This window comes from Zootermopsis nevadensis, unplaced genomic scaffold, assembly GCF_977971745.1.
Source record: "Zootermopsis nevadensis isolate Lab colony 2312 unplaced genomic scaffold, Znev_1.0 Znev_ptg000015l, whole genome shotgun sequence".
Classification (NCBI taxonomy): Eukaryota; Metazoa; Arthropoda; class Insecta; order Blattodea; family Termopsidae; genus Zootermopsis; species Zootermopsis nevadensis.
The window spans coordinates 3,087,939-3,101,804 of record NW_028259147.1 but is presented as its reverse complement, the minus strand read 5'-3'; the positions used below and the strand labels follow the sequence as shown (position 1 = coordinate 3,101,804).

Below are 13,866 nucleotides of genomic sequence, written 5' to 3'. Positions count from 1 at the left end.
ACTGAAACGTTGGTATCTGCCTACAAGTTTGCACGGTGGAACTGCCCGTAACACCAACATTCGCATTCAGTTTTCCAGACAGTTTTCAGTATACCGCTGAGTTAGACGTAGACCCTTTGAAATATTCTGCTGTAGATCTTAAAATTCTGATTCAGTCGCCTCGATGTGTTTTGGCTTGCTCTGTCATCCTGTTATAATCATACACGAAAATGTTCCGAAGGTCTAGAGGCAATTAAAGAACAACTGCCTTATGAAGCCATTATGGGACAGTTAAGACCCTTTAAAGTGTTCGTGTTAATTAGGGCAAAGAACAAGTGTGAGAAAATGGAATTACAGTTCTGCACACAAAAAATGACAAGCCACGGTGGTCTAGCGGTTAGAACGCTGGCCTTGTAATCCTGGGGTCTCGGGTTCGATTCCTGGCGGTGCCCGAATTTATAACTTGTGTTGGGCAAGGCCGTGGTCTAGGCAACACGGAGTTTTCCTCCGTGGCATCCCAACAATTACTCCATTCACACACAGAAGAAGGCAATGGCAAACCACTTCTGGATCATCTGCCAAGAACGTATATGAACAGGTCCCAGTCCGAGAAAAGGATGGAAGGATCCTGTTCATATGGACCTGTCGTCAGACAGAACACTAAATAAATAAATAAATAATAAACACAAAAAATATAACAGCGAAATGCACTTGAAAGCACTAAAGAGTTGAAGACAGAACCTATATCAAAGTTTTGAAGTATTGAATTCATTATATTAGAAGAATGCAAATAAACATAACAAATTAGTAGAAATTACAGTTCCTTGGATTGACCCTTAATGTCTCTGAAGCAAACAAACATTTGTGTCGTCCGGTCCTGCGTTAGGAACGCTGTGGAAAGCGCGAAGATTGTAATCCGGGTTCGAACACAGAACCTGACAAGTGGTGTAATTACTGTGTACAGCTGTTAAGGTTGCAAAACACTGCGGTTATTTGGCACATGGCAAACGATAATTTACACACAACACATTCGTGTGAAAGCTGAAAGAATTAGCAAATTCGGAACAGAGACGGACGAATGAAATTGATGGCCGTGTAGAAACCTCGCTGCTTCAACTCTTGTCGCCTTCCGGCACGTCCCGCGGAACGTACTTCATTTCCGCTAATTAAAGTAATACATGATTCTGCACAGATCATTAATAACGCGTTCCTCAGAGTTTATTTAACAATAGAAATTAATTGAATAAAAATTTACTTGGATATTATCCATCGTCTAGTAAATATAAAACGTAAAACGACGTTTCGGAGATGGGACTCTATCTCCGTCTTCAGGTTCCTACACTACTTTGTCCGGAGATAGGGATTAGCTCTATCTAGTGGGCCCAACTGTGTAGGAACCTGAAGACGGAGATAGAGTCCCATCTCCGAAACGTCGTTTTACGTTTTATATTTTACTAGACGATGGATAATATCCAAGTAAATTTTTATTCAATTGACTCTTCACCATCGTCAAGAAGTTTTAGATTTAATAGAAATTAAGATACCAGTGTTGTTGCTGCAAAGTCACAATTTCTCCAATTTTGAATATTTTTATCTTAATATATTCAAGAATGTCCCGCCATCGGCTGAACTGGTTCTGTCTTACAACGGATTATTTTTCTTTTCTGTAGCCCACGTAGATTACAGCCTTCGAACTTTTTCCCACATAAATTTGTTGAACATGCGATAAAAGTTCATATTTCTTGTTCCGCCATTTTCTGGATTTAATGATCTACTGGTAAACTGTGTCCTGCATTCTTCTCGTTCGATCTCACGAAGACTTTCATCGATAGTAATTTGAGCTTGAGTTATACACCATCATTATCAGATTTTTACATCTTGGGTATGATGGTCCATGCCCAGTGTGCTGGCTGGCTCCACCCAAAGATCTTTATTTATCTGGTTAGTGTACGGGTACTTGGAAAAGGAGACGTAGGCGAGGAATTCGTAGAACATGGGTTTTCGATGAAGAAATTAGAATAAACAATTACAGGAACATTATATTATACATTACGTAGTTGATAATCGTTTCTGATTCAGTGTTCTGAAGGACTTTGTAATTACTTAAGAAACATCCCTATCGTGTGTACAAGAAATATATAATAATGAGGTATTTGTCCGGTTGTAGACCGTATTAAGTAGGGATGCCGCCAATCGACATGGCATTTAGAATCGATATAAATTGGTTTTGAAATTTTATGATATTTTAATTACTGAAGTGCTTGAATAAATTCAGTTAAATATTTTGTATTGCCTTTACTGCCTTGCTTGCATATAAATTACAATAACAAGTTGTAATTTTAATTAAAACTGTTAAATTGTTTAAATATTAGACTGCAGTCCAGCTCAGTCAGTATAGTGACTAGCTACTGGCTGGACGGCCGGGGTTCGATCCCCGACGGGGGCAGAGGATTTTTCCTCTAGCCTCTGCGTCCAGACCGGCTCTGGGGCCCACCCAGCCTCCTATCCAATGGGTACCGGGGTCCTTTCCCGGGGGTAAAGCCGGCCGGGGCTTGATGCTGACCACTCACCCCCATCTAGTGCCGAGGTCAAGGAAGAGAGGAGCTATACCTCCACTCCCCCCAAGCGCCTACATGGCATATAGTGGGACAAACTTTACTTTACTTATGTTATCGATATTTCCTGACAAAGTAGGATAGTATCGATATGAAACCATGCTCTGATTTCAATTATTCACCCTGAAATGTGCCTTCTAGGACCCGTTCCCACACTGCAAGACTATCTTAAATTCGTCGAACATCGCTTTGCCTGCAGCAAGATTTCTTCCGGGCTCACTATTGGCGATGGTGATGCAACATTTATAGTATGGAAATGTATGCAGTAAAGTAATTTCGCGTGAATTGAGAAATATTTATATAATTCTGAAATTATTCTAATGTTTTCTATGCTTCAAGACATTTTTCTCTCATCTGTGCGTGTTCAGTGCGTTGCCATGGATTTGATGCGTGATTTGAGGTATCTTTTGAATCCCGCATTTAGTTAACAGCACGTACTTGTTCAGATTATCATTATGATACGTGACACGTTCACTGCTGGAAGGCGTGATTCTCCGGAGTTTTAATCCGAAGGCTCATCTGTTATACAATTGCTAGCAAGTTTCCGGTCAAAGAATGACGACAAATTTTGAAATTGTAAACGCACACAGTCGTAAATATTATTCCATAAGGCCTAAGGTCCCTTAAAATCATTACCGTGGCAACTCATATTATCCCACAATGCCCGAATTCGTTAAGAACACGTGATCACCTTCCAGCTGTTCGTTATCATACAGATAGTTTTGGGCGTGATATAAATATAATTTTGATTTGCTACTGTTTTTACGTCGGAAGATAAGACCTGGTCTCTTCGTGATAAGCGCGGGTCACTTCAGTCATTATAGTATTGGGTTAGACTAGATTCCTGGCTGGACGTCCGGGATTCGATTCCCTTCCGCGTCCAGACTGTGTGAGATGCCGGCCCATCCAGGTTCCAACCCGCTGGGTACCCGGAGTCCTTCTCTCAGCCGAGGTCAGAAACTTTTACGTCTTTACAGCAAGTTCCAGGGACTGTCTTGTTCCACCTTGTCGTGGCCAGAAATGGAAGAAGTTTGTAGTTTACGAATATCAGAGACATTAATGAAACTTTGAGTGTTATGACTTTGTCTTGTATTTTGAATGCGAGATGAACATGTGCTGGAAAATGTTGGCACGCATTCCACTGTGCCGTTATAACGGTCCGCTAGATTGTGCAATAAATTTCGTAAACGTAGTTTTCGCTTTCTTTACAGCTGGTCGGTGAAGGTTGTGTTGATAATGCGTCACGCTTCTCAGAACCGGGTCTGGGTCTCCTGATGGCGTGACAACAAAACTCATAATATCACTGCCAACTCTTCTCACATTGTTTCGTTCTGTTACAGCATCGTGGCTTATTTCCTTGTTGCTATTACAATGATAAACTTTTGGTTTTCCCGGTAAAACATGGATTGAAAACGAAAACTTGGAAGTTCTCTGTTCCCGGAAACAATGGAAAAACAAAGTAACAGAGTATTCTGGTAGAAGTTTACCGACGTTTCAGAGGTGCTTACTGCCTTCATCATCATCATCTTCCTGATGATGGTGGCGCAACATCCCAGAAGACAGTCCTCTTCAAGAGGGCTTTAAACCAGTGGTATTCAACCTTTTTTGTTCGCGTACCCCCAGATATAATTTATCTTCAACTTTGTGACCCCAAAGTTGTTGGTGTATAATTCAAGTTATACATAGTATATAATTTACATCTAAAATAAATTAAATAATTTACATTACTGATTATTCAGTGTTTATCATAAAATAATATATATTTTTTTAAATTTCACGTATCCCCTAAGATGTCTTCGCGTACCCCCAGATATAATTTCTCCTCAACTTTGTGCCCCCAAAGTTGTTGGTGTATAATTCAAGTTATACATAGTATATAATCTACATCTAAAATAAATTAAATAATTTACATTACTGATTATTCAGTGTTTATCATAAAATAATTTTTTTTTTAAATTTCACGTACCCCCTAAGATGTCTTCGCGTACCCCAGGTTGAACACCACTGCTTTAAACCACTGAAGCCTAAACTTGTCTCTTTTTATCAATAATTCAGCCCGTACCGCGAAGAAAACACAACACTTCGCCATTACAAAGACGAAGTGGTTAACGCTGTTTAAGAAAACAATAGTTTACTGTTAGAATCATACGAAACCCACAAATACAAAACGAAGAGTTGCTGACTGTTTATATAAGTGGTACATATACTTACCGTTGGGTTTTACATTTTTAAAGAAGGGACTAGTGTCCGGTGTGGTTGGACGTCATGTATAGCTGACACAAACGCGTATTTCGTGTGAATGATTCATCCATCAAATGGAAGTCGTGGCTTGGTACTGCGAAACACAATGAAAGACTTGCCCATAAAATGCCAGCACGAGCTAGACACTTTACGTCGGCGGTGATGAGTGCAATGGAGTTCTCTTACTAATATAATTGATGCATGAAAGAATGTGAATTGTAACGCATCTCAGATGCAACGAAGACAAAGTTACTAAATAAATTTCCTATAAATTATTTCATCCAGCTTCATAAAAAAGTACATGAAGTTGAATTCACTATTTTTGGAAAGTTTTACACTAAGAATGACTGAAATCACTTTTGATTATCATTATGAATTTTGTTGTAACGAGTCACCTGTTGACTATGCCCCTTACTTTTGGAAAATTTTAAATAAAACTGATAATATAATAGATCTGTAGGTCTGCATTAGTTATTTATAGATTTAAAAAGCGTGACACACAGAATTAGATTGTATAATTTAACTGGATTTGGAATGCAAAAGTAACTCGCTATTCGTTTTCATGAAATGTATAGTATTGTTGGTTTAAGTAGATATTCTTGTCATGCGTTTTCCACTTTACATTTAGCTATAAAACAAAATCAAAACAAAGGACCTATACCCCATTGTTTCTTAATTTACCAACTTATAGCTTCTAATAGATAGGCAATTCTGTATTTATCTTGTATAATGTTTATGTTTTCGCGAATTTAATTAAGATCATTAGCTCTGACTAGAAACTGATGTGTCCTATTAAATTTCACTCCCACGTAAAGCCAAAAAGGGTGGTTCTCCAGTTTTCGAAATTGGTGAGGGGCTGACGTCGACAAATTCTTTGGGAAGACCGAAGCAACGTTAAATGTTCAAAAGTCGCAAATGGACTGAGCTAGAAGACATGCGTCGTACGAGTAGTGCTGTAATTAATGTTTTTAACTTATTTTTAACTTGATTTTTTAGAAGGCGAATGTCAGCACCAGAGCTGGGGTTCAGTTCCGTTAGTGGACACTAGGAGTCCTCTTCTACATGCATCACCAAGGATTCCCCAAGGTCGATGCTGTGGGTGCAGCGTACACGAGGTGAATGACAACGTGACTAATCGGTTTGTCGTAACACCATGCAGAAGTACATGTTGTGTTTAGCTCCTTGTTTCTTTTTATTCGTATCAAATACGTTTTTAATTATCGCTGCTCTGTGCAAATTCCAGCTTTTTCAGATTCCTAATTTTCAGTTCAGTTTTTGTGCGAATGAATATGCGCACGGCACGAGGAAGCCGATATTACTAAAAGCTTTTTTTTTTCGACAGAGGAATCTACCCCTCCATCCTCTTATACACCCCTCCCCTCCCCCTCCCCCGGTAACGTGGTTTTCTTCTTTTTTTAACTTGTCTGTTCGTTTCCCCTCAGACGTCATCTTTGTGTTATCCGACATAGCGTAAAGTCTTTTCAGGAAGCTCAGATCGTGGAAGTATCGATCTCAACATTCTAATACGTGGGTACTTTTTTGTTTCTTCATTTCTAAAACTCTCCGGAATACAATCAGTAGAACCGTTTAAACCGAAGCTCATTTGAATAATATTTAAAAACTGAGTCCGTACCGCAAAGAAAACACAACACTCCACCACTACAAAGATCAATTCGTTAACGCCATCCAAGGAAATAATACCCCAAAATCATAAATGCGCTCTGCAAGCAAAATACGTAGTTACTGGTTATATCAGGTGGTAATTGTAATTACCATTAATAAAGTATAATTTTTTTGTATTTCATTTGATTCTGTTTCTGCCTGTCTCTGTTGCCAGAACAACTCATCTCGTTTATCGATTTTAGGCACGTTTATAATTGCGGGGGAGCTATTAAAAATCACTCCATCCGTCTGTCCCTGTATGGATTTTCAAGTCGAAAACGGCCGAACGGATTTCCATGACATTTTACGTTGGGGAGCTTTACTAAAATCTGTTTATACATTTCAATTTGAGTTGAATCGGTGAGAAAAATGGAAAGTTTTACACGAAGATCAGCATGCTTTTATGCGCTTTTAAATATCTGGGGAATGTCCGCATGAAGAATCCACAACCAGGGAATCCGCGAGTGGGGAATTCCGAGTCAACGAGCAATCGCGCTTACTACGCCTGTTGCTTCGCAACCCACATTACTCTCAAGCTAGTACGTTCAACTGAGTTTCAGGCGTGTAGAATATTGATGTGTGTACTGATTAAACAAGGCATATTTGTACTGGAATCTCAGCGGATCTGAAAATCTGTATCGGAGAGGTTTGTGTTCAATACGTGTAATTACTTCTGGACCAACAACATCGCATATTAATTGCATCTGTGATAACAACTCAGAAATCAGCAGATTTATCTTACATGTACACTACAATGTTAATAAGCAGTACACATTTTCAATGTCTACTGATTCTGCACACATTTTATCGATGGTCATTCTTAATGCTTTTGCACTCGTGACAGTTTATAAATCGTCTCCATCTTAAGGACTGGCCCTGAAGATAGAAGTAGTATGTGTCACCGAAGCGTTAGTACAAGTCCACATGGCGTCTTATTGTAATATCCGATATCTTAGTCTCTTACTTATTTTAGTTGATCATGTTTCTGTGATGTTATGGAAAACGGCAGGCTTTAACTCCACCACGAAAGTCAGATGAGCCAGTTTAATCCAAAATTCAGTACAGTGTTTTTCATAATATGTCGACTGGATCTCGATCCACGAATGTGGAAACACTCAAATATTCCTCCAGTGAAGTACTCTTAGCATGCAGGAATTCCCATAATTCCTCGCTTCTGTGTCGATACTCAGAAGAAGGCAGTGTGTTCTCCTGCTATGATAATATGCTGTGCCAATATTTGAGCGTCGCCACTGTAAAGGCAATGTTTGTTTTGTCCTTATCGTATTCATTGTTCTGAAAATAAGTAGACAGTTTCCGAACTGTTGGATACAAAACACCTTTAAGTACAGAAGCACGCTGAACGTAATTTGTTATTTTAATCAGTGGTCTTTTTTCTGAGTGAGGCTTGCTTCTAATGGAAATAGAAAAAGCATAATGTGCGATGTCTGATGGAAGAAAGGTTCGGTGCAGCTGCACTCATCTGTCCATCAATGCGAGTGCTTAGGACATGAGTGATATATGCGACTAATCTTACGTGACAAGCTCACGTCGTGAAGGAATAAACACTGACAAAGGAAACCCGAAGTCCGCGGAGAAACACCTACACCAGTTCCAGTTTGTTACCCGTAAATAATTCATTGATATACAAAAGTGTAATTTTAACAGTTGTGCTGTGTGGGTGTGAAACTTGGTCTCTTATTTTGAGGGAGGAACATAGATTGAGGGTTTTTGAGAACAGGAGGAGACCGCTGAGAAGACCTGAGAATACGTGGAAATATAACGTTAAGATGGACCTTAGGGAGACAGGAATCGATGGAAGGAACTGGATGCAGCTGGCTGAAGATCATACTAAGGTCATAACTATGTTTCAGAGATACTGTTAGACAAACTGGTATCTATAGTCACCATAGGATTGAAAGGGATAATTAACTTGGTAAATATTATGAGATGATAATGTTGCGTCATATTGTGATGATTATAATTGTTTAATTTTTACCGTCTAATCACAATAAAATATTTTATTAAATATTAAAATATTATTACTACAATTAACATTCAATATTTAAAATATATTAAAATGATGCTCCTTCTATCGAAATGTTCGATTTACAATTAGAGCATCATCTTTTTCACGACATGTTTCGGTTTTCAATGAACCATCTTCAGGTGTATAATCGATATAAATTCAAATGTAATATTCTAAATGCAATCCTTCGTCAGATGTCCATTAAATATCAGTTATCCATCTTCTAGATCAATTGTACTTTGTTATCACATTTAGCGTAGTTTGGTATTATTTTGGTTTTTAAGCATATTTTGTTGAGTCTGATGTTGGCATTGCATTTTAATAATTTACGTTTTATGTTTATATATTGGTAAATATTAGTTCATAATGGAAATTATATGTAAGAGACTAGTCGTGGCCTATTTTAATATCCTGTCACAAAAGACACCGCAATCTGCGGGCCGAATTTCGAATGCACGACTGTCCGAAGTACGAACTTATAGTGCTAACAACTCACGCTCCTTTACCCGTAGATTAGACAGACTGTCACGGCAAGAACAGAATAAAAATCCGTCTTAAGGAGGTTGTTTAAATACTTTTCTTTATGCAAGAGTAGCCTAAGAGGCTTTCAGACATTCATAAAATGGTCACACATCCATACAAATTCAGCCGTTGAAAGCATTGTTATGAAATTTGTATGATTCTGGAGGTCAGTTCCTTATCAACTCCGAAATCTTAATTTTGAACGCGATGTTGGAGGCTGCTAATGTTTCCTTTTGGAATTCCACGAGACAGGAAGACGAAAATTTCTGCAGTCTGTTTAAAATGTATTTTCCAATTATCACTTGAAAGCCACAGTTGGACAAATGTGCTGAATTTGAATTTTGTGTGTTGAGTTTGTAGCAGCATCCAGTAGCATAACATCCATACCAGATTTAATTAAAATCCGCCCAGGCATTCTCCTGCTAACAAATGTGGAATAGCGAATATCAGGCTTGGTTAAGTTAAGATGGATTAGGTTGGTGCTCGAGGATAGAGGACAAGGGTGATGGCGTCATAATCGTCCCGCGCCTTTGTGCAGCCCTTATTTTGTTAGTAGAAGGGGAATTGTACTAGATTTCATAAAAATCCGTCCAGCAGTTTCATCGCTGCTGAATGCTTGTTGGCGGATGTCAGTTGTGAATGAGTTTGGTTTGATTAGGCTAATTTAGGTTACTTTTCGTATTTTAAGCGCCCTACTTTTCACAGCATTCGTTATACTGTTGTTAAATGTTAAGTTTTTTTCTGGATTGCATGCGTAGGTTGATATTCTGCCCTCATTGGGTCTGTAAATTATGCATGTTACTGCACTTTTTGAATTGCATAATTTCTTTAACCTGAACTTTTTGAAATTCTCGGCAAAATTTTTATGCACAGTGCCTTTCTCTTTCTTTTTCTCCAAATAGTATATTACTGTAATTCCTTTGTTTTTGGTTGTCATTCCTGTATTGAGTCATGGTTGCGTTCCGTGATGTGGGAGCTGTCTGTGATGTTTTCTTCCTGTGACGATAGGTTCTATTTTCTTAGGGGTGACAAGGTTATGCAATTGTTTTGGTCTCTGTGGTTTGTATGATCTTAGATTCCCGCCCCTTTTTAATCATCTTACCCAAAATCAGTATGGAAGTCGAGTGTTCCAGTATGTGTACAGGGTAGGTTTATTAGCCGTAAATGCCTTGCGACAAATTAACCGTTACTTGGTAATGTTTAAATACATAATTGTTTACGATTTTCCGAACTTGTTTATATGGATATCTTGTACTTGCTTGTTTTGAACAATATCTGTCGAATATTTATATGTGTTCTTCACATTCCAAGTAGATTAATATACGCAGCTACTATCAACACTCAGTTTTCCATGTTCCAGGTTTATTCACAGTTATAATACCATTAGTGCTTTATAACTTACGCAGTTCATAAAGTATTATTAATAAACCAAAGTGAAACACCTAAGTAACAGGATTGTTTATAACTTTCAGCATGTTGACAGGTGTTAAGTTAGTAACTTATTTCCTTTGTCAGAAGTTTGGAAGCATGTCTGGATAAAGTAGAATTGGAGCAGTTGAAATGGAGGAAGATTTCAGCTGAAGGTCTGGACCTCGGCTACACAATTTTATTACCTCCGTCTGTTGCAAGTCAGCTGCTGGAGCACCTGGAATCAAACCTGGATTATTTTAGTGGGGATCTGGCCAAGGTGTATGTTTATGGAAAGTGGCACCCCATTCCTCGTCAACAGGTATGAGTGTTTGACGTATAAAGTATTCTAAAATATAAAGAAAAATCCAAGACCTTTATTATCTCAATAATTTATCATGCTTTTTGTGCAGAAGGATAGAAACTATGCTTATGATATCACAATGCTGTTTTTGCATGTTTCACTCTTCAACTTTGAAACCAATTGACCAGTCAGTGGGCTGGTCACTTACTACTCACAAATGCACACTTCAAAGACCAAGAAACCTCCCACATAGGAGGAGGCCAAGGCTTGGTTTTGGGCTGTTGTACCATAGAGTCAGTTGACCAGCATTAATGAGATTTGGTGTGTTGTTATGCCATTGAAGGCCACTTAAAACCGAATACTTTTAACTTTTTACAATTGATATAACTACAGACAAAGTACTTGGTATATGAGTGATCATTATGGGTGGCTTGTAGTGGTTACTGTGGAAGTCTTGGTCACGCCATTCTGGATAGCAGTTCAAGTCATGCAGTCGAGTCCATTGTCAAATGCATTTTTATTTACTAGTAGTAACGCTGTCGGTTTTCTAGCTTTGAGGTGGGAGTGATGCTACCACCACTTAATTAATATGGAGCCCAGAAATCATGTGTGGTATTAGATTTTTGAAGAAATATGTAACTTGAGTCATGATGTTATTCAGGTTGCTTTTGGGGACTCTGGGATGAGCTACAAATTCTCAGGAAACACAGTACCAGCCATGATGTGGCCTCCCATTCTGCTTCGTGTGAGGGACTTGATTTCCGAAATAACAGGTTATTACTACAATTTTGTCCTTGTTAACAGGTTAGTTCTTCATATTAAGAAATTGTCATGGCATAATGGTCCAATAGTTTGTCAGATTGCCGTAATAAGTACATGCTAATATAAGTAATGTGTTACAGGTACAAAAATGGAACGGATTACATAGCAGAACATAGAGATGATGAGAAAGATCTTGATCCAGTGGTACCTATAGCATCACTGTCACTTGGACAAGCCAGGGACTTCGTATTTAAGCATCGAGATGCACGAAAGAGTGGTCCCGAGAAGAAAGACATTTCATCAGGTGTAAAAATTTCTTAAGTTAACTAACCCATTTATTTCTAATAGTTTATGGGCTTTTGCATTATACATCAGAATTGCAATATTAAAGAAACTAAGAGCAGATTAAATTTGGTAAATGCTTTGGCACTGTTCAGTTTAGAATCTATTGACTTCTAACTCCTATCCAGAATCATGAAGGGTAAAATATACAAACTATAATTTCATTATTTTGTGTCTGTTTCCAGTGAAGTTGCTACTTGAGCATGGGAGCTTACTGTTGATGAATCCACCCACAAACAAATTGTGGTTTCATTCATTGCCACGAAGAAAGAACTGTCACGGTGTTAGGCTGAATCTCACATTTCGGAAGGTGTTGAAAACGCCAGGGACATGAAACACTGCGTTACTAATCAAGTGTTGTGTGACCAGCTACATCTGTGATATTAAGAAAGTTTTGCAAAATGTGAAGTGTAGGCGTGTCAGGTTTTACAGAATGGTCAAATAGATAATATAAATTGTAGGAACCTTTAAAATGAGGTTGAATTGGAAGGATCTACATATGAAAGACCACAGATTGCTTGTTTATGAGGATATTTTGTTTTGTGATAAGATTTTGTTATTCTTTGTGGTAAGTAAAGCCATCCCACTATGCACCATGAGTGTAGTGTTACTTATTATGGTTTTTTAAAGAACTCGCCTTCAGGATTTGTTTTAAAACCTTATTTATTTTGATCATATTTGAATTAATTCCCCTTTTGCCACTGATGATGACCTCTTGAGGTCAAAATGCGTTTGGCACTAGTGTCATTTATAGTGTTAACAGTTTGTTTGCTTATTTTTGTATTCTGATACATTACACGGTATGCAAAGTTTTAAGATCCATGTATTAAAATGTAATTTTTATATTCAGCATTCCACTGCTTACCTAACATTAAGATAGCAAACTTATTATTAGTTAATTTCTAAAATGCCTTCAGCAAGCAGCACACTGCATATCATATGTTCATGTGAAATGTGAAAAACAATCTGCTTTAAGCCTTGTAGGCAGAAAATGATATCCTGTAAAATCACCATCCGTCCTAAAACTATTCATTCTATTGCATAGGTCTATAGAAGGTTATATAGCATCTTTAGTCGCAAGTTAACTGCAGCCACCAAAATGTCTAGTTGATTGGTGATGTTGAAGATGAGATTGTTTTGATTTCTTAGACATTTAAGACTGCCATGATTTAAGGTTACTGGCAGAATGTTCTCTAGACAACATAAATGATGTAATGATCATTACAATAATACTGGATTATTCAAAGAATAAATATATTGGTTAGGAAGTTATAATAGAGTACCAGATATATATATATATATATCATAATTTATATCTGTAATATCCATTTTAATGTTACCCTCCCATGTCCTTGGTCTCCCAAGTTTCCATTTTTAAAGAGATTTCACCCAAAATATTGTTTACCTTTATCAGAATAAATATCAAACCTTTTTGTGTAAATTATGATTGTGAAGGAGTAAATTGTTCTAGGAAATAGTAATTCGGCTGTGTTGCCGGTTTTAATGCGCAAAATATATTATGTGGTTCTAGTTCTAGACATGCCAAGATTGAAATCCCTACCGATGCATATAATAGGGAGTGGAAATAAGACCATTTTGTTTCTTCAGTGATTAAAAATCTATATATAGTGAATATACTGTAACATACTTCCAGGTATTTAATTTTACAGATTTCTTCTTCGCTACAGCATATAGTGAACATGCTAGTGAAGAACAGCAGGTTCATCTAGGGCTGACTCCTGTGATTATTCCAGTGTGGTTCATTGGAGTGTTAATGTCGCTGTGTGGCTGGCCATATAATCATAGAATTGAATAAGATTTATTTACATTCCATACAACATATAGCTCACACACTTGTTTCTTATATGGATATAAATCACAGTTATGACAGTAATTTACAGTCAACTTCATTATTACTACAAAAAATAGTTACATAATAAAGCATACCCAATATTGCTTGGATGTTTGCTGAAAAGTTTTGGTTTAGGTAAATTATTCTATGGAGT

General features: G+C 37.7%; 1 protein-coding gene across 7 annotated transcripts in view; it reads left to right on the top strand.

Moving 5' to 3' along the window:
- Positions 1-12,459, top strand: part of LOC110828051 (DNA oxidative demethylase ALKBH2) — a 41,534-nt gene extending 29,075 nt beyond the window's left edge. For 2 of the 7 annotated variants that reach the window (XM_087349066.1, XM_022060355.2), the window contains exons 2-6: positions 5,832-5,950; positions 10,561-10,774; positions 11,418-11,560; positions 11,659-11,822; positions 12,046-12,459. In XM_087349066.1, coding sequence (XP_087205192.1) covers positions 5,898-5,950; positions 10,561-10,774; positions 11,418-11,560; positions 11,659-11,822; positions 12,046-12,194 — 723 coding nt within the window. In that variant the 5' untranslated portion in view covers positions 5,832-5,897 and the 3' untranslated portion in view covers positions 12,195-12,459. The other 5 variants (XM_022060356.2, XM_022060354.2, XM_022060353.2 and 2 more) reach the window with 5 other exon arrangements.
- Positions 12,460-13,866: the final 1,407 nt, after the last annotated feature.